The 27,032-nt window shown below is 41.2% G+C and overlaps 1 protein-coding gene across 2 annotated transcripts in view; it reads left to right on the forward strand.

The window, feature by feature from the left end:
• The window catches only part of ADAMTS9 (ADAM metallopeptidase with thrombospondin type 1 motif 9), a 165,354-nt gene that overhangs the window by 113,215 nt on the left and 25,107 nt on the right, over positions 1-27,032 (forward strand). For both annotated transcript variants that reach the window (XM_063122037.1, XM_063122038.1), the window contains exons 29-30: positions 13,163-13,330; positions 20,853-21,026. In XM_063122037.1, coding sequence (XP_062978107.1) covers positions 13,163-13,330; positions 20,853-21,026 — 342 coding nt within the window. The remainder of the gene's footprint in view (positions 1-13,162; positions 13,331-20,852; positions 21,027-27,032) is intronic.

The raw sequence follows: 27,032 nt of genomic DNA on the forward strand, positions 1-27,032 counted from the left end.
GAAGCGTTTGCTATTGCAGGCCTTAGGCAGAATAATGGTTGTCAGAATGAGGGGTATACAGATATGTTAGTGCAGAGCAGACCTGGAGGAAATGTTGGACCACTGAGAGTGCAAAGGGCCAGTCTGAAGATTGGCCTCTTCCCAATGGCCCAGCAAGAGATGGGAGTACAATTATATTCCAGCACTATCAGCTGAAATATTACTCCTTTGCTCCCTAGGTAATGTTGTCATTATACAATAGCACCAGTGTGCAGAAGCACCAGCAACACATTCTTTCCATGTTGCTCTTGGTCTCTCTTTATTTTCATTCCTGCATGGGTTTCCTGCTCTAAAATGCCCATGGGAATCAGGCAATTTTCTCTTTCCTTTTTTCAGAGAACTTTTAAATCGGCAATCTCACCTTGTTATTGGTGTCTAGTAATTTGCTGTATAACTATCCAGTTTTCTCTCCTCCTTAGAAATTCATTAGGGAACAAGTCCTCAAGCAAGGAAGGCTTAATAACAGAGTGCCCTTAACTTCAGTTTAGCTGAAACCAATTAAGTTAATGTTTTACTGGTTCACTGTTTCAACTCTTGATGTCCCTTTTCCTAGCAAGATGGGCATTGTGCATAAGTCTGAAACTAGTACCTTGTTGGTCTGTCATGAATTTTATGAAGATCTTTTTGTGAACCGCCAAGGGAGCTTCAACTATTGGGTGGTATAAAAATGAACTAACTCATAGAATCATAGAATAGTAGAGTTGGAAGAGGCCTATAAGGCCATTGAGTCCAATGCAGGAATCCATCCTAAAGCATCCCTGACAGATGGTTGTCCAGTTGCCTATTGAAGGCCTCTAGTGTGGGAGAGCCCACAACCTCCCTAGGTAACTGGTTCCATTGCTGTACTGCTCTAACAGTCAGGAAGTTTTTCCTGATGTCCAGCCAGAATCTGGCTTCCTGTAACTTGAGCCCGTTATTCTGTGTCCTGCACTCTGGGATGATCGAGAAGAGATCCTGGCCCTCCTCTATGTGACAACCTTTCAAGTATTTGAAGAGTGCTATCATGTCTCCCCTCAACTAAATAACTTTAGCTCCCAATGCCGGTTCACAAAGTGCAGAACAGTACAGACTACATTTTTATTTAGTCAAAATATCTGGATGCCATCAAATGTTTTGGGGAAATTTTAAGTTCACATTAGTAGCAGTGTTGTGCATGCAGGAAAAAAAGGAGGGAGCAAATATTAATGGTATTATAATCTTGGCCAGAAGGGTGTCTTAAGTTACTCCATTGACTCAATACAGTGGGCTGGATCCAGAATTGCCTCTTCACAAATGAAAAGACTCCAGAATCCAGTGGAGACTTCCCGCTGGAGGAATGGGGTGATGTGTCAATTTTCACCCAATCCTTCTTCCCCTGTAGCCCCCAGTGCCACCTGACCCACTATTCTGGGGAGTCCCCCAACCTCCAGCACAGATTTTCTATAGCATACAAGGCTGCAGTGGAGACTGGAAAAAATTGCAGCCCTGCTTTCTTCCTCCAGCAGGATCATCCAGTTCATGGAGATCTGATCCGTACAACCCTGGATCCAATCCAATGGGTTTTATGTATCCTGACTCTGTAAAGATCTAGTCACCAAAAGCTCATGCAGGAGAGAGATAAAGAAAGGGAATAACAAAGTAGTTTTGGTCATGGTAACTCCTATTTAAGGATACAAAGATGGCAGGTAAGTCAAATCCAGAGGCCACAGGATTAAGAAAAATCCAGAGGCCAGAGTAAAATATTAATAAAGGTATGTGGCCTTACTATTCAAGGAAACATTTATCGCCCCAAAAGTACTGATTCCACATTCGGCAATTGAACAACATGTTTCATTATATAAAACCAACCAGGTTGGGGAAATGTCTTTTCTTTGAGCTGAATGACAAGTGTAAATTCTAAAACCTATACCATATTTTGTATCAAGTTACATTCAGCTACATCAAGTATTCAGCTACATCAAGTACTGAAAATGTAGGTATAGTGTTCTCCAATGTATAGAATTCTGTGATACAGACCTAAATGTTCCCTGGTTTTCATTCAGCTTCACAGTAAACTATTGGAAATGCTTGTTGCACAAGACAGATCTTGTTCTTTGTAATCTTCCAGCTCTACAATCTATGGTTCTATTCCAGAGCATATATCTTCAGCAAAAGACAACCTAATATGAGTAGCATTGTCTCAAGTAAACTGTTATCACTTCTGTTGATGTGAACTGAATTTGGTCCATGATCTAATGCGCCATATTCTATTTGTCAGACTAAATAAATATTTGCGTGGTTTATTCTGCTCTCAGAGCATTTATAACTGCTTAGGTTTCTGGCTTCCCTTCACCCTGATCTGATGCCATGTTCTGTGATATCTGAAAGCCCTCCTCTCTGTTGATAAAAACACAGCACAAGTATGCAAATAAGTAAATGAGTTGCTATGAAAAAATATGTGGAGTCTGGCCCACGATTAGCTCACTTTATACCCGAGCAAATGGCGTCAGACAACATAGAGTTGGTCTGTATTAACTAGAAGTTGAAGTGACAGCTAATAGGGGTTGATTTTATGGTAACATGAATCCATTTGTTTCTTCCATTGCAAGATGACTTTCAGCTTTTTGTGGGAGATACTCACATGAACCTCAGCCTAGGTATGATGCCACTTGCACTGAAAGTTTAGGCCAACTTCGTTAACTTTAAAAATCAAGATCAAAATGCAGGTTTCCTACCAATTTAAATTACGTTAAATTATTTCTAAGGCTGCAGTGGATGCAGAAATCTTCCATAATATGAGAAGCTGCCTTGAAAACAGTTTGAAAAATGTTCAAGTAAAGTGAACAGATCCCTAGAATCATCAAAAATGGATGTGCAATTGATGGTCCTTAGCTATCAATCCATAATTAACATACCATTAAAAATTGAGGTGGTCTTCTAAAATATATAAATGAAAGCAAGATTCTCAGGTTGGACACGTAGGGTGGTTGTAACTAAGAGACCACTTATTATGTGTGGCAGTAGATAGTTTGGCCTGTTATGATGTCTTCAAGACCTTCTTTGGAAGGCGATGTCTCTTTGTCATATATACATAATTACTCATTCTGATGGTTGCTAAAGCATGCCCATACTCAAGATAACTGAAAAACTAGCAAAATGTAAGTTAAGTTGGGCTCCTTCTTAAAGCTTTCCCACTAGCTCTTCATATTTCTAGAACAACTTTCATCATAAACTCTGAAAGGTTTTGGAATTTGGCCTTGTGAAAAGGAACATATACTTGCTTTTCCTAATGGAAAGCCTATTAGTGCCATTAATTTAGTAATGATATCAGCTGTTTAAGGATGTAATCTACGTTTAGACAGAAGCAAAGTTCCACAACTCTCAGCATTCCCGTCAGCCTCCTAGCATGCATAAGATTGCACTTTAAGGCCATAGATAGACGGGCGATATCCTGGGGCGATTATGTACATCATGTGCATCCACATGATGCACAGGGGATCCCGGGAGCAGGGAGGGATGATCCCTCCCTTGCCCCGGGATCTCACCCTACCCTTTCAGCCCACTTTTTCCACAGTCTCAGGCTGATCCTGAGACTGCAGAACGTGTGTGCGGGCATCGCGGTTTGTCCCGGCTGGGACTTGCACACAGGGCGTAGAGCTCCTCAGGAGCTCTGCACCCACTGGGGGTGGGGTGGGGGGAGTGGGAAAAATTATTTAAAATTTAAAAAACCTGACCTTTTGCACACAAACGTTCATGCGCTCTTCTCCTTTAACAAAAGCAAAATGGCGGGCGCGACGTCCTCTCTGTTCGAGGTCGTTGTGCGCCGCATGTAAACGGGGAGATCTCGCAATAAAAATATCACGAGATCCTCACCCCTCCGTCGCGCTAGACCCGGTAGGTCTAGCTGAGGCCAAAGATTCATGCAGGACAAATATCAACTCACTTAGGAGCAACCAAAACCTGATGAATATTAACACTGATTTAAATCACAAGAAGGTAGATGCAAGTGAACACATTAAGAACAATATTCTAACTTTGCCATTTTGTAACATAACAAGCTGCCTTGGGAAGTTGTAGAATAATCTCCTTTAGAGATATTTAAGAAAAACTAATTGGCATAGCACGCTTTTAAATGCAATCTGCCTTAGGATAGGGTGTGGTCCTTTGAATAGTTTATTACTAGCACTCAACAGACTGGGAGTAGTCTTTGTCACAGCTTTTCTCCTGCAGGGCCAGAAATGTGTTTCAATTACCTCTGACAGGTTGGCTAATAACCTTAATAACCTTCGTTCCTTAATAACCTCATGGATTGATTACCATAAAATTATTATTATTATTATTATTGTGTAAATATCACAAATTGTCTACTGTACTCCTCTCAATAGATGGATAATGAGAAACTTATTCCCTCAGTGCTTTATCTTTATAGTCTTTCAGGCATGAATCAAAGTTGCCGTTTTGACTTGTAAACTTCTACATGGGTTGAATCCAACATACATTCCTAAAACAATGCCTTCTCCTCTATTCCAATGTTTGTTTTAGGCCCAGCCCTATACGTACTTACCTGGGAGTCAGTCCCATAGAACTGAATGGAGCTTACGTTTGAGCAGACATGTGTGTGATTGCAGTGTGAATTAGTTATCATCCCTAAATCTTTAGGACTGGACAGACTATGAATATTAAAAAGTAAAATAAAACGAGGGGGTTGTTCAGCCATTCGGTGTATCCAAAACCAAATTAGTAATTTTGAGTACAAATCCAGAGGTGTTGCCGGTGACATTAATTAGCATTCTCACAGAATTTACAATATGTAAAGTACTCTACAATTCTTATCTGTTTATCCACACGGGAACTTTGTAATGCAAATAACTGAGTAATGACATTAATACTTAATAATGATGGTGATGCAGAAATTAATACATTTTACAAATGGAGACCTGAGGATGATATTGACTTGCCTAATGGTGAAAGCAAATAATTGTTAGGTCCATAATAACATGCATCTATCCATGGGGTTATGCCGGCTACAACTATTCTGTCTTAATTCATCCCAGTGAGACCTTATATGAACACCTATAAACTCAGCTCCAGTTCATACATTTTGCTGAGGGTGACAATGAAATAGCAGGGTGGAGGAGCAATGTGATACCCTCCATACATGACACAGATAGCCTCCAGCCATCCACATAAGCATCTGGGTAATTCAAATGTATTGAGCCTCTTTGTAACCAAGCCTCCATACAGAGGCCTGTTTCACTCTGGAACTTATCTATACTACAGATGAGTTAGTAGACTCATAGAGGTGGTGGAGAGTGCCTCATAAGACTGATACTTAGACAAGTCCTAGCACAAATGTTTATCCCTCAGTGATATTGAGACCTTAAATATTAGTTGATATGATGGCCCAGATTGTGTTGACAGAGGTGCAAGTTAAAAAGATCATGAAATGTTTGGGGTTCGATTGCAATCCAAGTAAATTATTACATTATTTAAGAGTGGTGAGTATTTTACACTTTGCAATGATCATTCATGAGTCATAATCATGAAGTCTAAAAATGTGCATAGTGTATGATTGCATGGTGGAATGGGTCCCTCAGCAAATTATCTGCATTGAGCGGGGTTGGACTCGATGGCCTTATAGGCCCCTTCCAACTCTACTATTCTGTGATTCTATCTGGTACACCCTCTGGATTTCAGTAGCCCTCATGACTGCAGAGAAGTGTGCCAATTTATTCTAATGCTAAGAAAGTAGAGGTGATGTGGATTGACACTCCCAGCGGTCCATCTGGGAGTATGCCTCATATTTTCAGCACAGCTTCCAGTGCCTCTTCATGTGCTTCAGCCTGGGTCTGTATGCCTCTCTGTATTTATTGCCCATCCAATGTCATCCTTACCCAATCTGTGACAAAAAAAGAAGACACATATTACAGATTTTCCCCCCGCAAACACAAAAAATCTCAGTCACTTTGATGAAAAACTTATATAAGAAGTGTAAGGTGTATTACTAGAGATTTATCAGACTGATTTTGCTCATTTTTATTTTTAACTGAAGCTTTAGCAGTGTAGACATGCAGAAAATTTTGACACGTCGAAAAAGTTCAAAGCTCTTTTGTGTGTGTGGGTAGGGGAGTGTAAAGTTGTTCCAGGTGCAGGGAAATAGGCAAATGTATTTTTATCCAATCATTCTCAGGCTCCTAGCCTCCATGGTGACATGAGATTTGCTCTTATAATCCAATATAAGCAAGTGTATCTGGTCGGATAAATTGACACTAACAACCAGAATGTGCACGTCAGCTGTTGCTTTGCATCCACTAAAATAATAACATATATAAAAGTAAAATTTCTTAACCAAAACATGTGGAGAAATTGTGACTCTCTGTAGCTCATAATGTATATACAATGCAGTACAAATTGTTCAAGTTAGTCTTTGTCACTGCAGAGCTTTAAAATGTAATAATTATTTTAAAATTGGAATAGCCATATTTAAAATTGGAATATAAAATTGGAATAGCCATATATTATAGACTGTGAAAATCTATAAAATTTGTGAGGTCCACTACAAGTATTTTTCCTCTTAAATGAGTTAATAACTACCAGAACATTTTTTCACTTTGTATAAAGTGTTGTGCAGTTGTTCTAGGCTCACAACAATTTTGTTAGGTTGATAGTATTTTTCCTGATGCCATCCTGTGAACTTTGTGGCTATAGAAATTTGAATCTTCATTCCTTTGTCCTAATTCATTTTCCACTACAGGCATCTTTAGGAGAGAGGAAAAAAACTTTGCGGTGGGGTTATTTTCCCCACAACTACTTCTCAAGGATGGAACTATTCAGCAGAGTACTTTCTTGAGGACATCAAATAAAATTGATTGAGAAACTTTCTGTCATGTTGATAGGGCTTTGAGTAAGACTCTTGTACATCACAAGGAGACTGTAAATTCTTCCATTCAAAAGTATTTTGCACAGATATACCCATAACGGCATGCTGTTCTGTACTCTTTCTGTGTATTCAAGAAGCTCGAGGTCAAAGCTTCTCTCACCATGGAATTGTTACAGATACAAATTACAAACAGGATGTGTAGTTTCAGCTGTAAAAACAATTCTTAGTGTCAGGCAGTGACATGAAAAGTTCATGAAGGAAAAAGAAAAGGTCAAGGGAAGATTTCAGCGTCTCTGTGTATGACCCATGCAAACTACATGGTATATAAATCTGAGCTGGACTATTTAGCTGACTTCTCTGACCTGATTTTCATGAAACAGCAACCCAGAGTATAGGTTAGGTTTTGAGTTTTTGCATGGAGCCTGCAGGTGCCCAAATTGTCATGGGTTGTTGTGTTGTGCAAACCCAGGGGTGTTTGAGGGTTAGACAACCCTCAAATAACCCTAACACAAGCCAAAATTAATATTACAAAGAGTTTGGTTATTCCACACTATACTTCACATACTACCCCAAACAAGGCATGGCTTAACCCTCAAACAACCCCCTGCCGCCTGGTTTCGCATGACATGACAGGCCACAGCAAGCCAGATGCCTGTGGGCGCCTTACAAAATGGCACCCAAGGGTGCCTGCACAACACAACAGCCCCCATGGGTAAATTAATCCATTGGGAGCTGTTGTGTCATGCAAATCAAGTCAGTAGCATAGTGATGAATGCAGTGTGGCATAACTGAACTCCTTGTAATATTGTTTTTATTTATTTTAATTTTATTATTCTGTGCTTTTGTAGGCTACTCTGAGCTTTGTAGGAAAGACAAAAAACTTCATTAATGAAATAATGGCTTCCCTTTGTAATCTACTTTCCAATTGTGGTTTTTATAAACTATTGTGTTGTTTTGTTGTCTGGCTTTTTTACATTTTGTATACTTTAGTTATAGTGAAAATGACGGCGACTGTTGTGTATAAATATGGTGTAAATGTTTTTAAAGAGACATAAGCAGCGTGGGTATGGAAGGCCTGCCATAGCTCATTAGGTGGAACTGTTCAATGGAAAATTCCCTCTACGACCTATGTTACTGCTTCTCCCTATATCAGCAAGTTATTTATTTATTTAAAACATTTCTTGGCCGCCTTTCGGGACAGAAGCCCTCCCAAGTCACCCCCTCCTAGGCTTGAAGGGACTCTTTAGTCCACTGTTTTCAAGTACAGACATGAGAAAACTGGTTTAACAAATCAGGCTATCTTTACTGCACCTAGGTGTGTGCATGGAAGGCAGAGGAGAGGGGAGGTTCCAGGAGGGAGAGCATGAGCACACAGCTCACTCCAGTGAACCATGTTTTATCTGACTGAAGTTGAGAGGCTTGAACCGTAATTCAGTCCTGATTATTTGTATCTCTAAATCATCTGCTTGTGTGTGTTATCACGTTGCTTCATGTTTTCCCTCGATATAAGCTGAAGTTCATCAGAGCAGGTAGCCGTTCTGCTTAGTTCTTAACAGGGTATTTTAGATGGTGGATTCCTGAATATAATGGAAGATGGGCTGTCTAGTACATGGTTATCTAGCTTCCTTCTCTATTTGAATTCATTTTGTTCCATGCTTTCCCTACATGCCAGTATAGTATAGAAGTAGCAACCAATTTTGAATTGTGCTTTTTTTTTACCCACCCACCCCCAACAGAAAATCAGTATTAAATATTTTGGCAATATTTAGCAAATGAATTTAATTTTATAAAAATTATACTGCAGTTCTTACAGTTTTATAATAATCTGAAGGTTTTAGATGTACTGCATGTTAGCTAGACTGCAGAAGAACGGTAATTAATAACATCCAACGGTAGCAAGTGAAAATTTGGCCAGCAGCAAGGGCAGGAAGAGAGCTCATTTGCCAACCTCACAATACTGATAGGTCATGACACTGTTTTGTCATGCAGTTTGGCAGGGCTTCCTATAGAGAGTCCATGAGCTTATGTAGCAGAGGTACGTGGCAGTAAAAAGAAATTCCCAATTTGTTACGAAAGAAACAAATGTTTAGTAACAGTAATGGCATTTTAATTGTAAAAGTCGGTGATAATGCAACTATCATTAATAAACAGATAACCTAACTGTTGCCTAAAACTCCAGACAAAATAATGGATGCTTCCAGTTTCTTCATCTCCCTAAATCACTGGGGGGCGGACGGGGGGATGTTACTGCAATTTAAAGCCCTGCATTGATTAAGGACTCTGTGAATAAAAAAGAAGCAGCAGCAGCCAAGGCCTCTGAGATGTTACTAGGCTGCATCATCTTGCACCATCTCCACTCTAAAAAGAAAACAGGAGAATGTTACTTTGAGAGATCACAGCAAAATGTGTTTGTGCTGAAGGATTAAGCTGACGTTGTGTGTGATATAAGATGTAATGACTTGTTTAACATGTAATGAAGAAATCGAAATTGAATCTCTCCCTGCATCATGCTGAGTAAGAGGCCCATTCGGCAAGGAACTGTCATATTAAATTCTTATTGTGCTTCCAGACCTCTTTTGATTCTTAAATCTTTTGGTGGAGACTAATCTAAAATCAAAATGGTTCAGGGGCCTGCATGCCAGAAGTGGTCACATTTGTAAAAGTTCAATGAACCTGCAGAAGAAGGTTGAGTTTTGTTGCTTTACTACAAAGCTTGCAGCCAACATACCTGCTGCTTTGCTTTTTGCTTGGGCTCGTAATGTCATGTTGTGCCTGCTTTGCCTTCTTTGGAGCTGGCTGCGGAAAGTGTAAAAAATACTGGGCTCCTTCTGATTAAATATATGTGAAATTAACAAGCAGCGACAAGCAGCCAACCCACACTTTAAAAGACAACACCGATAATAATGAGCTGGCTTTGCTTCTCTCTTTATGGTCCCTAAAAGACAGATTCCTGCAAAACAGAAAGCTAAAAACATACACCAAAATAAGTCAGCCTAGATATTAAATTAGTTTTATCACATCATCTGCCTTTCACATTTATGTGGCCTTCCACCAAACCTCTCAATCTCTTGACTATTTTGTTTGAAAATCATCATTATCATCATCATCCAGCATCTCTGAACTGTCACAGCTGGAGATCTTCACAGTATCGACTGTGATATCTGACCACTTATATAACAAAACAAACACATATATATCAGTGGACTCTAGAAGCAGCTCCTTCTTTACTTTGAAGGCTGATTCATACACCTGACTTGGCTGAAAACAAATCCTTCTGCCTCAAACCGTTTCCATCACTACTGGATGCAGCCGCCAGTGGTGAAGTGGTTCATTGGCAGGAACGCCTTGCATAGTGCTGTTAGCAAGTCAACAATTGTGCGTTTGTATGGTACTGACTAAGGCCTTAGCTAGACCTAAGTTTTATCCCAGGCAAATGGAGGGGTCGTCCCTGCTCCTGGGATCCCTGCTCCTGGGATCCCCTGTGTGTCATTTGGATGCACAGGGATGATCCCGGGACGATCCCCGAACGTCTATCCTGGTCTAGCCATGGCCTGAGTCACCACTGCCTCCCAATAGTCATTCATGAGGACAAGCTTTAGATCCCCACTTTAGTTCCCTCCTTGATAGGGTGACCATATGAAAAGGAGGACAGGGCTCCTGTATCTTTAACAGTTGTATTGAAAAGGGAATTTCAGCAAGTGTCATTTGTATATATGGAAAACCTAGTGAAATTCCCTCTTCATCAGAACAGTTAAAGCTGCAGGAGCTTTACTAGAAAGACCAGATTTAAAAGAAGGCAGGGCACCTGTAGCTTTAACTGGTGTGATGAAGAGGAAATTTCCCCAGGTTCTCCATGTATACAAATGACACCTGCTGAAATTTCCTTTTCAATACAACTGTTAAAGATACAGGAGCCCTGTCCTGTATCTTTAACAGTTACTGGTCACGCTACTTCTTGATAGCCACAGGGTAGTGGTCACTGGTGACTGGACTGCTTCTTTCCCCCCAATAAGAAGTTTTTAGGCCTAAAGCAGAGCAATTGGGTTAGATTAAATTAATTGTTGAGCCATTTCTGAGATTGGCTCTTAAAAGGCAGAGTTCTAGAAATTTGGGATTTAAAATCTTACTGCTTGCATTAGCCTGAGTGCCCCATCACACACACACACCCAATGATCTGGCAAGATCTAAATGCTTCAGGAAGTTTTAATATGTGACTTTGCAGTTAGGTGATTTTCTTCCCTGGTTATCGGCTGCTGGCATGGATCCTAAATTCTCATCTGCTCAAACAGAACATAGAACCCCTGAGCAACACAATCAGGCTCAAAGATTTTGATTTTATTGAAATGATCAGGACTTCATAGCCAGGGTCCTCATCTTTTCATAAAACCCATTTATTATAGTTATTCTTAGACTGCAGTCCTATATTCACTTTCCTGATATGGTCCTCTTGTTTCTAAGGCTTTAGCTAGACCTAAGGATTATCCCAGGCAAATGAAGGGGTCATCCCTGCCTGCTCCCGGGATCCCCTGTGTGTCATTTGGATGCACAGGGATGATCCCGGGACAATCCTGGGATATAGGCCTGGTCTAGCCATGGCCTCAGTGGCCCTATTTTAGGTTGAGTCCTGTTGATACTGAACCTGCTGACTTCATTAGAAGGAATGAATGATCATGTTGGTTTGGAGGCAGCAACCCAAGATATTCTTTTCTAGCTTCTCTCTCTAGTGAATATTTATGAATTTGTGCTTGCTGTTTTAGGAGGACTTCCTCAGTACTTCACTTTGTCTGAGTATTCATCACCACTACCACCGCAATTCCTATTTTTGACTATTCAGCCTTACACAAACAGATGGGCTGTTACACTTTCCAGGAAATCATCCTGCCAGGCTGATTGGTATAACCTACAGTTTATGGAATGAATTGCTTCCTCATTGTATAGAAGAGATTACCTAGTGCCCACAGAGGTGGCCAGGAAACAGTCATGAACTTAGACATTTCCTTTGGGACTTGAAATAGAGTTACCTAAACTCCTTGTGGATGTGCTCCCTACGTTCTATCTAATATCTATGTTCTGTATTCTATCTATCATGTTCCTAGTTCCAGGAATGTAGTTAGTCTAGTTTTGAGATTAGACTTCTGGAGCTCCTGCAAGTTAAACATGTGCTTGGGGTGGGGGTGGGGATTTTCTTATTCATTTTAAACTTGTTGCGTGTTAATAAGGCTGCTTCCCCCTAGTTCTAGTACAATATGAAAACATAAAGAACTGGACCTTATCCACTTTCCCCAGGCAAGGGTGACCTCTAGGAAAGAGTAGCAGACACTGACATAAAATGTTTTTTAATAACCCATCTTGTTTTGCCACCAGTTTTCAGTCACAGTATATTTATATTTAATGTGCATAGCAAAATCCTTTCTTCTCTAATAAGGGCCTTTGCCATGTCTTAGCTCCCCAAATTAGTTTTTCTGGAGTTGCCGGTTTCCAAGGGCTCATCTATACCAAGCAGGATATTCCGGTATGAAAGCAGTATATAAAAGGCAGGAGCCACACTACTGCTTTATAGCAGTATTGAAGTGCACTGCAGGATTTACACTACTGCTTTGAAGTGCACTGACAACTGTTGGGGCCCATGACACATCTACACCAAGCAGTATATAACACTATGAAAGTGGTATGAAAGCAGTATATGGTATGTGTCAATGGGCCCCAATAGTTCTCAGTGCACTTCAATACCTCTATAAAGCAGTAGTGTGGCTCTTGCCTTTCATATACCGCTTTCATACTGCTTTCATAGTGGGATTTCCTGCTTGGGGTAGATGAGCCCCAAGCAACTCACAATTTTATGCCTTTCAGTTGGCTTCCCTTACGATTGTCTTTTTGCTAATCCTAAGAATAAAATGAATGCTGCATTTCAGAACGTTCTAGGAATTTAGCACTAAGAGCAAAATGTGAACATTCACAGCCATAATTTTGGTCAAAACAAAACACCAAAAACAAATCTGAAAATACAGCATGTAAAAGGAAGATTTTTACACAGTATCCATTTTTCTTCTTCTTTTTCTTTGTTATACTTTGGCTCAGTGACCTGAGCTATGAGAAGGAAGAGACTGGGTGAGGTAGAGGTTAGGATTGTTATGAATATGATTATTTTGCTTGGTCTTTCCCCTTTCTCAGAGAGGGAAATGTAGTCTCTGGTGTACTCTTTGCCCTCTTACACCCAAAATAGTATATGCTTTTTATTTCTTGTGTAAGGACATAGTTATATTTTCCTTTACCTTTACATTTCAGTGTTCTGTCTCTTGTGGACGAGGGCAGAAGTACCGAGAAGTTTATTGCTTGTCGAAGGATGGCAAACATTTAGAAAACAATCTTTGTAAACAGCTGGCTAAACCGAATGTGCAAAGAAAGTGTAGAGGTGGCAGGTGCCCAAAGTGGAAAGCAGGAGACTGGGGACAGGTAAGGTGTGACATCCTACTTTTTGCACCAACTATGATTACTAATACACATCTGTCTGTTTTTTAAGGGAGGCCGATAGACATAGAGCACGTGCTTTGCATGGAGAAGGCCCAGGAGCTTTTGAGCACACTTGAAGGGAGGATGTAAGAAACTGTAGCATAAAGGAACTTATTTCTGCCACTGTAGCCATAGATCCCCTCATATCCTCATTCCCTCATACCCTAGGCCACTGGTTTTATCTGTGCTTTGGCCACTGCAGTTAGTTTTTGAAAGAAAGGGCAGTTCCAGCTAATATAGCGCCCTTCTTTTATAGACAGAGATGAGTGGGGGAGTTCAGCCCTTGTGGCTGCTAGGCAACTGAATGCTGCAGTCAGGTCCTACGTCAGGCAATCTGAACCATGCAAAACTGTCTGGGCCAGTGTTTCAGCAGTTGCCATGTGGGCTAGGTGATGGAAGGGCGAGAGAAGAATAAAGTGGAATTGTGCAGAAAGCAAGAGGAGATATGCAAAGGCAGAAGATAAGACTGTTGTTCAGTTAGAAGACTGACTCAGAAGAGCCAGGAATGTCATGTGGCACACTCCAGGCAGGCATATGCCTGCAATTTTATTTTATTCAGGCCCTGTAGCTTGTTACCATATACATTCTTGGCTGTTGCCATGGGGAGAATGACAACACAAGAGCAAAAGTGTCTGGAGTCTATCTTTGGTAGTACCTTTGTTTGCTCTTCCATTTGTGGATCTGATCAGAATAGGAAGCCAGAAAATCTCTCCCTCACATCCCCTTCTTCAGGACCTGGAGCATGTGATGATGTCATGGAGAGCATCGGCATCTTGGCTGGGAAGAGATGTCTACACACACACACACACACACACACACGGTGTTCCAAGTTGGTTGCAGGGGTGACACTGGTTTTGATGGCCCTGGGAAATGTGCCCCCAAAAGCTTACCAGGGGGCAGATGTGAATGAGGAGTGGGCAGCAGAGCAGATGAGGAAGCATGTGGGCAATAGACTGGATGGAGAGCTCCAGCTACCCTGTACTTCCTCAGCCCAGGGCTGGAAAGAGGAGTTGCTGGATGCTACAGCAACAGCTGTTGCCGTAGCCGCCATAATCTTCCTTGTCCCCAGGCATTGGGGATAAGGAATACAGCAGTGGCTGTGGCCATTTGGCCCAGCACTTCTCTTTATAGTGTTTGGCCATGAGAAAAAAGATTTTGAAGTTTTTTTGTTTTTGTTTTTTTAAGGGGAGACCCTCTGATAAGCCTCCTGTCCCACTTCACCCTGGGCCCCAGCAGTTGGGCCAGCCCTACCATGCCAGATCCTGACACTGAGCCTGGTTGGCTGTCTGAGCTAAACTGCTAACCAGGTCACTCACCAGCAGTTTGCGACAGACCTTTTAACACTGTCTTGTGCAGTTATACTTCAATGTATTATTTTGTGTCTCCATAGTTAGCTGCCCCTGGTCAGCTCTGTGACAGTCATATGATTATCAGCAGATTAACAAGATTAGTCTTCGTGAGTCTGGGATCTTATTTTTAACTGTTACGATACAGTGGCCATGTTTGGACATCACGATAAGCCAGGATTCTTTGGAATTACGAATGAGCAAGCATGCTAATGTATGCTGCTCAATCACTCCCATTTGGTCCTGCCAGCGGGAGCAGCTGAACAAGCCAGAGGCTCTCCACCCATAATTTGTTTAGCATGCCGTCCAAACCAGAATTTCTGGCTTGTTGCTCTCCCAACAAGCCGGTCATAAGCCAAGGACAAACCCTGGTTTATGACTATGGCTTGTTAGGAGAGGAACATGCCAGAGATTTAGGTTTGGACATCATGCTAAACAAACCACAGCTGGAAATCCCCTGGCTTGTTTAGTCACTTTTGATGGCAGGAGGAGCCAGGCTGGAGTGATCAAGCTATGTGCATCTGCACACTTGCTTAATGGCGTCCAAATACAGCCAGTGAGTTCAACATGCTGTTTTTTGGTCACAGGCTTTTGTGCCTCCTTTTTTCTTTTTCTTTTTTGAAAGCCAGATCTCACCCTGAAAACAATTTTTGCAGCTAATAAAGCCATGTCGGCAAACATGTAACAATATGTCAGATGCTTGAACATATATAAAAATAGACATTTGAAAATTTCTAAGCATTATCCTGAGTGATTGGATCCAATTCAAAAAGAAACACAAATTAATAAAGATATAGTGTGATTTATAGCCTGTGATAATCTGTTGTGACTTAGCAATTAAAGGCTATGATTGCAATGTTGCGCCCGGTTGCATGTGCTCAGTCCCATTGACACCAGTGGGTAAGCATGTCTAACTGAATGCAGGATTGCAGCTACTCTGTATGCTAATGATTAGTCCATTAACAGGCCAGTCAGGCCTAGCCTGAGGGCTTTATTCTCCTGATGGTATAAACTGAAATGTCTGTCACATTTGTATTGTGAGTGATACCAATTTAAGCCATCTGGTGATCTGGCCATAAAGCTTGTAGCGCTGCTGCTGTGGAGAAAGTGATTCTTTTATTGCAAATATGTATCTAGTAACACCCACTGAGAACTTTTTAAAAAAATCTGCCACAGTGTTTGAACAGTGTTTCCTTATATAGTTGTTCTATAAAGAGATGTCATTCATCATGGCACAGTGCAATGGCACATTTTGTCTAGCACTGCAGTAGGAAAATCAGAGTACAAGAAGGCTTGAATGATATTCCTCATTGGAATGTCATGCTCCTTTGTGCTAGATGACGATGTTGAGGAAATATTTTTATTAGCTGCTGCAACATTTTCCACACATAGTATTTTCTAAATCCTGTTCTTAAACATCATAGAAATATGATGATTTAAAATGAATCTAAGAGCACCCAAGGTTTTGTGAGCTTCTCATAAGTCAAGGAGAAAGAAGCATATTAAATATAATGTGGCTGGTGCTTTGCACTTTAATCTCAATGATCTCAGGAAGGAAGGAAGGAAGGAGAGGAGAGGAGAGAGAAAGAGAGAGAGAGAGAGAAAGACATGCAGTCTCATGGTGTACATTGTGTCTGAGGGCTTGTGGGAAGAAAGTGCCTGGAAAAACAATAGTTGGAGAAAACTATTCTTTTTCCAGGCATTTTCTTCCCATAAGTCCTTAGGCACATTAATATACACCATGAGACTGCATGGCTCAGTTCAGACAACACATTGCTCAACAGTCATTTTAAAACTCCACAATGGAGTTTTTACACCACTGTTGTGAAACGTGTTGTCTGACGGGACAACTCCATGCAACGGTGGATTTTTTTTTTTGGAAAACACTCCTTGCAGAATATCCACACTGTGCAGAGGAGAGTTCCTCCACAACCATTGTGTTACATGTTGTGCAGTGGGCTCCATGGAGTTTTCTGTTGAGTTGAGTTGACTTTTCCCACTGGCTATGGAGTTCCCTGGCAATAGGGTGAAAGGAACAAAAGCAGCTCTAGGAAAGCTTTCAAGATTGGTTTTTTTTGTGTGTGTTTTTTTGCAGCAATGGCTGATGGGCTACCATTGGAAGGACCGAGGTAGGAGGGCAGAGGAACTGTCAATCAAACGTTGCAATGGATTTTACTCAATTCCATGGTAGCCCATAGTCACACAACAGTGGAGTTAGAATATGTTGTGTGGGGAGTACTCCCTAAAAACTCAACCGTTGAGTAGAGTTTTCACACTACATTGACTAAAGTGTTGTCTGAACTGAGCCCATGTCTTCTCTCTCTCCCTCCCTCCCTCCCTCCTTCCTTCCTTCCTTCCTTCCTGTGATCACTGAGATTAAAGTGCAAGTCACTGACCACATTATATTTAATGTGCTTCTTTCCCCTTATGACAAGCTCATAAAACCTTGGGTGAGATTCATTTTAAATGATTATTTTTCTATGATGTTTAAGAACAGAATTTAGAAAATACAGTGTGTGGAGTATGTTGCAGCAGCTAATAAAAAATATCAACCAATGCCGAAAACACACAAAAATAATGGCAGTGAGGGACACATAACTTCAAAGGTCTCAATGACCCCTGTCAGCAACTAGCTTTATTGAATTGAGTCACATGCTGCCACTAGGTTGAGAGGTGATATGCCTCTGTTTACCAGTTGCTGGAAACTTGAACAGGAGGGTGCTGTTGCATTTATGCCATGCTTATGGGCTTGCCATAGACATCTGGTTAGCCACTATAAGATAGAGGATGTTGGACTAGATCCGGAAGGGTGCTTTTTATGTTCTTTATTCTGATCCAGAAGGATACTTTTTATGTTCTTTTATTCTTTAGGGGTGAAAGATGGGGGACCATCCAAAATGGACCATTGGCCATAGACACAGCGCCCACCTGAAATGTCTTTTGCCTCTGGTGGGCAAGATAGTATGGTGGGCAAGATAGTACCAATGGTGGGCAAGATAGTACCTTTCAGGTGGCTGGGCTTGTCTCTGGGGCTAGCACTGTCTAATCCTTACTATATACTCATGTTAGCAAGGCTATATTCAAGGCCTTTCGTCCATCACTACTAGATAGACATTGTAACTTCTTGACTGCTGCTCATCCCGCGTAGAACAATTTACCCCTTGCTATAAAACAAACATCTTCCTTAAAACGGACTTTTACGATCAAGTATTCTATGGCCAGACATCGTTTTATATCAGTTAATTATTCACCACTTTTTTCATGGACTGAACTCACTGTGATCTATTAGAACTTCCACCCCAGCTCAGCAGTCATAGTAAAAATGTAAAAAACAGTCTCTGCTGTTCCAGTTCATGTAGGGTTCTTCTGAAATTGTTGTGGGTTCCTGTTTGGATTTTTTGCTTTTTTCAGAAATATGTCCGAAGTAGTCTTCCACTGTGAAAACATCCAGTGTGATATTACGGGTGCTTCATTTCCCCCCTATTTCTACATTAACGGAAAGTATTCCAGGGGAAAAGACGAGTAAACTAATAAACTACTGCCCAATATGAGAAGAGATAAAATTGTAGAGATTAATTTTCACAGGCTAAACAAATTTTATGGAGGTTTGGACAGAATGGAAATACATCCAAAAATTGTGTAAGAACACATTTTTTGAGATCTTGATATTTAAACACACACACACTGCTTTAATGTGCTTTCTACTTTGAGGTAAAGGGCTTATTTGCACAAATCTATCTGACAAATCTCAATTATATGTATTGAAATCTGTAATATGTACTGTCTCTTGCAAGATTGTTTTCACTGTATTGGTGATTTATATGTACTGACATCTGTCTCTAAAGAGCTATTGCTATCTTTACTGCATATTGACTCATTACAATATGGAGAATTCCTTTGATTTGATTTAGCTTCACCTACATTGTATCAGATATTATTGCAGCATTCAGAAAAATGAAACTCTGGAATATTAGAAACAAGGGATAAAACCTATTTCAAAATACATTCAAGTGAGCTGTTTTGTGTACGTTTCTCTGGCTGTGATTGTACTATCCCGCTATCTCTTGAGGAATGCAGAGGATAAACAGTGTTATTAATCACAACAGAAAGCACCACACCATATGGGAAGCATTTGCATCAACCAGCGTGAAAATCAAGCTGCATTGTATTCCACTTTTTCAAGTTATAAAACTGGCCTTTCATAAATATTTATAACCTGAAAGAATGTCCATAGTCAACTTGTTCTTTCGGTCTATTCACTTTCTGGTGCACACGGACACTTAAAGTAATGCAGTATAGGAGAAACCCCTTTTAAAAAGTTGTTTGGATAAAAAGATGGTTTTTTTGACGATATACATAACAGCAAATTGTAAATGCAAGAAAATGATGTGAAATTGTAATTTGCAAGAAATTTTGCTTTTATGGATGTGGGATTCTTGGATTCATAAACCTGTTTTTAATAACTCTTGTATTAACAAGAGCTCTTAAAGTAATACTTGCAAATGTCTAAATGGTATCTCTCATATCGATGTTTCAAGTATCTTATAAATAAATCCAAGAAAGCTTACAGATACTACATTAATAAATTATAAATTGTTGTTTAATAGTTCTTGCATTATTAGAAAGCCCATTAAACTCTTCTCCAAAAATGCTAAATGTCAGCCATAATATCTGTTTTTCAGCTAGAAACCTTCTTGACTTTTGAACACTTTCTATCTAAATTTAATTATCCTCTTCTAAACACACTCAAACTGCCTTTCAGGATGTACTTCTGAGCAATATAGCATCCACTGCCACATTCAGGCAACAATTCTTTACATATTTACTAGGAAGCAAGCCAAATTGAATTGGGAGACTTACGTCTGTCTAAACATGTACAGGATTGGGCTACAATGCATACTTTCAAGATGTCATCAGCAACACTACATCCCATTATCTGTGAATAAGTGAGCTCAGTGGGACTGACTTGCATGCAAGACTGTTTTGATGTTGCAAACATTATCTTTGTTAACATTTACATAACGATTTTAATCACACCCTTAAAAATAAAGACCAGTAGATCAATTGGTGCATATATTTTTTAATAAAACAATATTTTTCTAGCCTTCATTAGAATTACCTTTAGGCTGAATATGTTGAAATGATAATATAATCAAGGGTAAATTAAATTTAAAAGGAAAGGAAGTGGACAGATCGTTAGCAAGGGAATTGAACAAACATTAATCAGCTGTACTAGGTGTGGGAGAGCTTATTGCATGGGAGTGAAGAATGAGATATCCAGCAACCCCAAAATGTGGGTGTGATTCCATTGGATTACCCCAGATTTTTCCACAATGGCAGACTAAGCTTTATCTGCATATGTGGCAGCATCTCTGCTGCCTGTTGCTGCTCTGGCAGTTTTCTAGATCAGAGCCAGTTGTTATCCCGTGGAGCTGTTGAAATCAGTTGTGGCATTCGGGAAGTTGATAATTTCATGTCTGTCTTATCTATGTGACTGTGATCTCTCATTTAGCATGCAGCATGATAACTGGGTATGTTTGTACAAGGAGCCCTGCACATAGAGTTATGCACTGAACGGTTGGCTAGAATCCTATAACGGGTAATGGGTGTGCCTGCATGTGTAGATTTTGTGCCCCCTGCAGTGTGCTATCTCACAAAAAGAGGAGGGCTGTGGCTCAAACGTAGGGCCAGAAGTGGCTGCCTCTGTCTGCAGATGTTAGGTGGCAGTGAAATGTAGTTTATTGTCAGTTACATACTTCTTTATAACTAAGTTGTTAAAGTGATCTTGCGTACGTGCCACTGCTTGATGGGAGGGCCAAGGACCTTCCCACCTGAGGGAATGAGGTTCAATCAGGCCCCCAAATACCTAGATCCAGCCCTGATCAAAAGAACTGGCATGTGGCATTTCTGTACTTCCTGCAAAAAAGCAATCACAACCATCTTTCTTAGGACTCACAGTGCACCATTTTTTATCTGAATTGAAAACTCTTTCCCTATTGAAGAGCGAGAGTATGTTATTTATTTATTTATTTGCTAGATGCATTTCTATAACGCCCAATTGCCGAGATAGATAGATAGGCAGGCAAGCTATTTGACACTTACTTTTTGTACCTCTTCAGTGTTCTGTGTCCTGTGGGAGAGGAGTTCAGCAGAGAAGTGTCTTCTGCCATCTTGGAACTCACAAAACCACTAGAGAGATTGAATGCAATCAGTCTACCAGACCAGCTTCGGAGCAGGAATGCCAAATGCCTGAATGTACTATCTACAACTGGGAAACAGAGAATTGGCAAGATGTAAGTAGGCAAGGAATGCGGTGGGAAACACGGACTGTATTAAAAACATATCACAGCAAAGATGTTCCTCATATATTCTTCACTATCATGTTACTCCTTGTAGGGAGAATAGGAAGCACAGAGAGATGGATGGAATAGCTGGCTAGTTCAAAATACACTGTTGCTAGGTGGCCAGAGTTTATGACACACCATATGAAAAGGAGGACAGGGCTCCTGTATCTTTAACAGTACTGTAAAAAAGGGAATTTCAGCAGGTGTCAATTGAAGAGGGTGAAATTCCCTCTACATCACAACAGTTAAAGCTACACTAGCTATAATAGAGTGGCCAGATTCAAAAGAGGGCAGGGCTTCTGCAGCTTTAAGTGTTGTGATGAAGAGGGAATTTCACCCTCTTCAATTGACACCTGCTGAAATTCCCTTTTCTACATTATTGTTAAAGATACAGGAGCCCTGTCCTCCTTTTCATATGGTCACCCTACTTAAACCTCATTTACAAAGCCATTGCAAAGTTCTGAACGTTGGGTCTGTGGTGCATGCCGCCAGAGCACCTTATTTATTATTTATTACGTTTATATCCTGCCTTTTTTCCTCCAAGGAACCCAAGGCGGTGTACATAATCCTCCTCCTTCTCCTCTCCATTTTTTCCTCACAACAACAACCATGTGAGGTAGGTTGGGCTGAGAGTCTGTGACTGGCCCAAAGTCACCCAGTGAGCTTCTGTGACCGAGTAGGGACTAGAACCCGGATCTCCCAACTCCCAGTCCAGCACTCTAGCCACTACACCTCACTGGCTCCTTGGAGGAAAGGTGGGCTAAAAATGCCATAAATAAATTAGATTGAACAGGTAAACAGGCTACATATAATAAGACCTCTCTCTGTGTTCCTATCCCTGTATTGTGATTACTTGTGTTCTCCAGAAACCCTATTTTTGTTAACTCCATGAACAAGTCTAACCAGGCCTTTGTTTTGGAAAAGGCATCTTTAATACATTTACCAAGCATGCCATTTATTTATTTATTTATTGCATTTTATACCACCCAATAGCCAAAATGCTGTAATCCAAAAATATTACAATAAGAGTTAAGTGTGACAGATTTCTAACAGAGACATCAACAAACCTATTGGACCCGGTAAAAAGGCATGTCAGAAATTACATTGGGCCGGTTGCGTTGGTTATTAGTTCTGCTGTATTGGCTAAACCCTGAATTTGGGCATTTAATTTGGCAAGCGGGCAGGCAGCCTAGACCCGCTGCCATGGGCAAGTGCCAGCTAGATCATCAGAATGTTAGCTCAGGCAAAGAGAGAGCATTAAGTTCTTAAGGAAACACCAGGACATGTTCAGAAACCTATTAATGCCGGTGACTTGATTTGTTAATTAAAGTAGGAAGCTTAATTTCCAGAAGGCAAAATGCAGAGCTTTTTAAATAGGATGTGTTTGATCTGTCCAGTATAAGAAACAGACAGCAGAAGCGGAAGCTTAACTATTACCATGTATGGCAAAAGATTTCCAGTTTTCTTTCTCCATTGTAATCTACTGTGTTGATACTGGAATATCAGTGAGAGGAAGATTGTCCTATATTGAAAGTGGCTCCTTATATAAGTGTCAGCTTGTGTTCTTTGCATACAATGCATTCCTCTTTTTAAATTTTGTGTTTTTGTAAAGCAAATTCCAGTACTATCCCAGAGATGCTTGATAGTGAATAGCTATTGTGATGTGTATATTAAAGATGAACTCTAACATAGTATACATCTGGATGGGCCTGGGCAAAATCTAGAAATACCAACTCTCTTTGAATGTGTGATGCACAGACTGACTGAAAATAATGTGCTTCAGGCACGGCCCTGGTCAAGTTGTGATGTGCTCGATCAAACTGGTCTTGAAATTACTACTCGAATCCAAAAATCATTCATGACAGGGTTGCCATTTTTATTTCTTCATTTGCTAGAACTATTGGCCAATTCACATATGTCTGGGTCTATTCAGGTGTTTGGGATTCAGTCATGGAATGTGCAAGGAATGAGCCCAGTGGTGGAGCACATCTGGAAGTTCCCAGATTCAATCTCTAGATTCTCCAAGCAGGACTCGGGGGGGACGGGGACTGTCAGAACTCCTGGATAGCTAGAACCAGTCAAAATAGACAGTATTAAACACAGTGGACCAATGATCTGGCTCAATATAAGATAGCTTCCTATGCGAATATGTGCCATCTAGTGAAGCACAGTGAGATCCAGGTATATAAACACACTGTATGTGTGTTTATAAAGGAAGTGGGAATATGGTAGATGAAAAGAATAACTCAAAAAGGATTTTGTTTAATAAACAAAGAAGTCTATCTAAATAGTTTTGTTTTCATGCCTTTACAAAACATTTCTGCAAAGCCTGCTAAAAATGGTTCTGATCGGAAAACGGTTATAAGAAAAAAGGTCAAAATGTATGGGATCAGAGGCAGGTGGAGATAAGAATAGCTTGTAATTATTCAGAAGCAGAAAGCAGAGGTTTCACAGAAAGTTCTGTTTTTGTGTTTGCATAAACTCTGGCATTTATTAATATTGATCTCTGCACAGTCACGTTTTTACGACAGATTAGAATCAAACTATATGGTATCTTAAATAATGTATAGCTGACTTTCTGGTTTTGTTTTACTCAAAAGTGAACTTAGGGAGGTGGGATCCTGACCAAAACCATTGTACACAGGAGGGGGAGATTTAATCCTTCCCTTCCCAGCCAGATCTCCCCCCACCCCAATAAATCGGCCACAGGACAAGGTTAATCATAAAAAGAAAAGAAAAAGAACACACACGCACACACCCCATTTGAGTTAAAACTCTCCTCCCCACACAATGTGGTCTTGATCAAGATAAGGGTCACTGTGCTTACTTTTGACTAAGATAAAAATACAAAAGGAGCTGCATGCTACATATTTAACATAGTTTGATCCTACTCAAAAATCTATTAACTTGGGAAATAGTTACATTTCTTTTGTTTGTCTTTTGTCTTCCTGTTAATATTTTCTTAAGCAAGTAGATCGGATCTTTGTGGGTTATGAGATGTATGTATGTATGTGTTGGTATGTAGTAGATATCTTGTAACAGTAAACATTTTTCATATATATTTGAGTTACATGCAGAATAAAGTTTTGAGTCTGTAGGGTCCTTTACCTTACCTTAAAACTACCCGGGTAGTTTTAGCACATGAAAGTGCTTTCATCTAAACTGGAAACTGGCATGTTCAGGATGTGAAAGACGTAGAATTACATGTTTAATGTATCTGTCCTTGTTGCGTATTCACAATGGCATAAAAACTCTTTTCTCTTCACCCTTTCCTTCCTGAGATTCTATTTGAGACAAATGGAGAGAAAGAGTACAAAAAGCAAACACAATTCTAGTTCTTCAGATTCTGAAAGAGCAAACTTTTTTCAGAGAGTAGAAAGATTATTCCAGGCTAAGTCAGTAGTACCCTTCATCTACGTTTATCTCTCACTGTGAGCTTGTCCTTCAGTTGCGCCAGTCAAACACACAGTATACAGGACAGAATTTGTTACTTCATGTAACTCGCTCATCGTATTGTGGGCTGTGGCAATAATTTTTAAAAAGAAAATATATATTTTGCCTTTTTTGTTGTTACGGTCTAGAGATGCTGCAATCCCATACAGTGAGAAGTGAGGGTTAACAGAAACGCCAAGGAAGTATACATTCAAGGGGTGTAAAATATCATAGCTCAGAGTTGGGCTGTCTCTGTCAGCATTGGCTAAGTAAGGAACAAAGAATCACCCAACCTTGTATTGTTGGTCCCCAGCAGAAACCCTCTTAACAGGAGGGTGAGATATTATAGGAAACACATCCAAACTAGTTCAGGTAACACATTTACAATTACTTAAAAGTAGGTCACTAAATAACATGCATTTGAAGGACTTACCAAATTGGAGTAATTAGCTTCCAAAGCAACTGTTCCTGCCCTGCTCCTCTCTCTCTCTCTCTCTCTCTCTCTCTCTCTCTCTCTCTCTCTCTCTCTCTCTCTCTCTTCTCTCTGTGTTGTGTGTTTCTAACCATTTTAGTTATAACTTTCCACAACTGGAAAGCATTAGATACCCCTCCCCCCCACACACACTGCCCACCCTTTTGTGGGAGGTGAATATTTGATGGGTCACGCTGGTTTTCTAAAGCTTTCCAGGCTCCCCCTGTGCTGGTGTTGTGTGAGCGTGTGCGTCTGTGCTTGTGTCTGTGCCCTGTAAATCTCTAACTTGTGACAGAACAGACTACAGAGATCTTTTTTTAAAAAAAGAAATCTTTTCAATCCCTAACATCTTACTTCTCATTTTAAAAAAACCCCATAAATTAAATAACAGTCCAGATCTTTCACACACTTTTTAGACTTTATATATGTCTTTACCACCCACTCTGTGTGTTGTTGTTTTTTATTTGGGCAGTTGGTTTGAATGGTGGGCTGCAAAAGTAGCAACCACAAAAAAGGAACCTTCCCTGCCATAGAAATAGTTTGCAGGTTATTTATGGAGAGATGAGGTACAGACTGAATTAAGCCAGCTGGTTGTAAATCCAAACTGACATAATAAAAGGCCTGTTGGAAACAAGGTTCAACCTCATTAATGCCTAAACTTGAACCTCTGTCCCTTCCTGATTCAGTTTTCCCTCCGCTTATTTACAGTCCTTGTGGAATTCTGATGTGCTTCTTAATTTTTTAGAAATGGAATAGAGCAACTTTCGACATGAGGCTGCCCATGCTGTTGGTCTGGAAACTCCAGCTGGTATAAACTGAAGTAGCTTACTAGAGGGCTGTCTGTGGGCCTTCCTAGACGAGGCCTTAGCGCGCCTTCTGTCCCGGCTTCCCTGCTGTGCGTCCAGATGACGCACAGGGGAATCCGGAAACAGGCCGCGCTGAGGCCTCCTCCAACGCGCCATAAGCGAATTCGCTTATGGCGCGCCTTTTCCCCAGCTCCGGCCTGAGGCCGGAGCTGGGGAACGTCTAGGGACTTCCGCAGCTTTTCGCGGCTCCTCGCTTACTCGTGAGGAGCCGTGAAAAGCCGCGGACCTGGCACAGCGCTCATAGGAGCGCTGTGCCCATCGGCGGGGGGGGGCGAAGGCTGGGAGGGTGGGTGGCAGGGTGGGTGGCACGGGGGGAGGGCGGGTGCGATCGCGCTGTGCGCTGCCCGGGCAATGCCTGGCATGGGGCGGCAATGCCGCCCCATGCCAGGCATTGCCCGGGCTTGGGCGGCGCGATCGCACCCGCCCTCCCCCCGTGCCACCCACCCTGCCACCCACCCTCCCAGCCTTCGCCCCCCCCCCCCGTAAAAAAAAAATAAACAAAACACTTACCTTGTCCGCCGTCTTCGGGCCGCACCCGGCCCCTTTAAAAAAAAAAAAAATGGCGGACGCCGCAGGGACGTTAGCGCGCCTCAGCCCCGCCTCCCTGCTGGCGTAAGCCGGCAGGTCTAGCAAGGCCCTATATGTGTTCAAAGCTCCACAGTGGCTGCGAATTGGTGCTGTGTCAGTTATATGATGCAGCCGCTGATTCGCAGTTCTTCGCTTTTCCGCGAAGAACATAAGCAGTGCCCTGCTGGATCAGACCGAGGGTCCATCTAGTTCAGCACTCTGTTCACACAGTGGCCAACCAGCCATCGGCCAGGGATGAACAAGCATCTTTTAAAAAGATGGGGATGTACCCTGACTTTTTCCTTGTAGGGGGTGGTCACTATGGCTCTTCTGCCGTGTGACCTCACTCCCTGGTCAATCTAGGGTGCATTCTGGGTGGATGGCGACCAGAAGCCAGGAAGAGGGCAGGAGAGGCTCTTTCCCATGTTCTCTTTATATTTTATTTCATTTCTAAAGATTCATTTCTGCTCCCAAGTATTTTATCATCCACATTAAAAGAAAGTTAAAGAAAGTTAAAACATTTCCTTCCTTTTGGTGCAAAATTTATCTCAGTTCCCTTCAACTCCCCTCTCCTTTCGCAACCGATCACCCGGAAGCCAGAAAGAGGGCGGGCGGCGG

This window comes from Elgaria multicarinata, chromosome 3 (genome assembly GCF_023053635.1).
Source record: "Elgaria multicarinata webbii isolate HBS135686 ecotype San Diego chromosome 3, rElgMul1.1.pri, whole genome shotgun sequence".
Classification (NCBI taxonomy): Eukaryota; Metazoa; Chordata; class Lepidosauria; order Squamata; family Anguidae; genus Elgaria; species Elgaria multicarinata.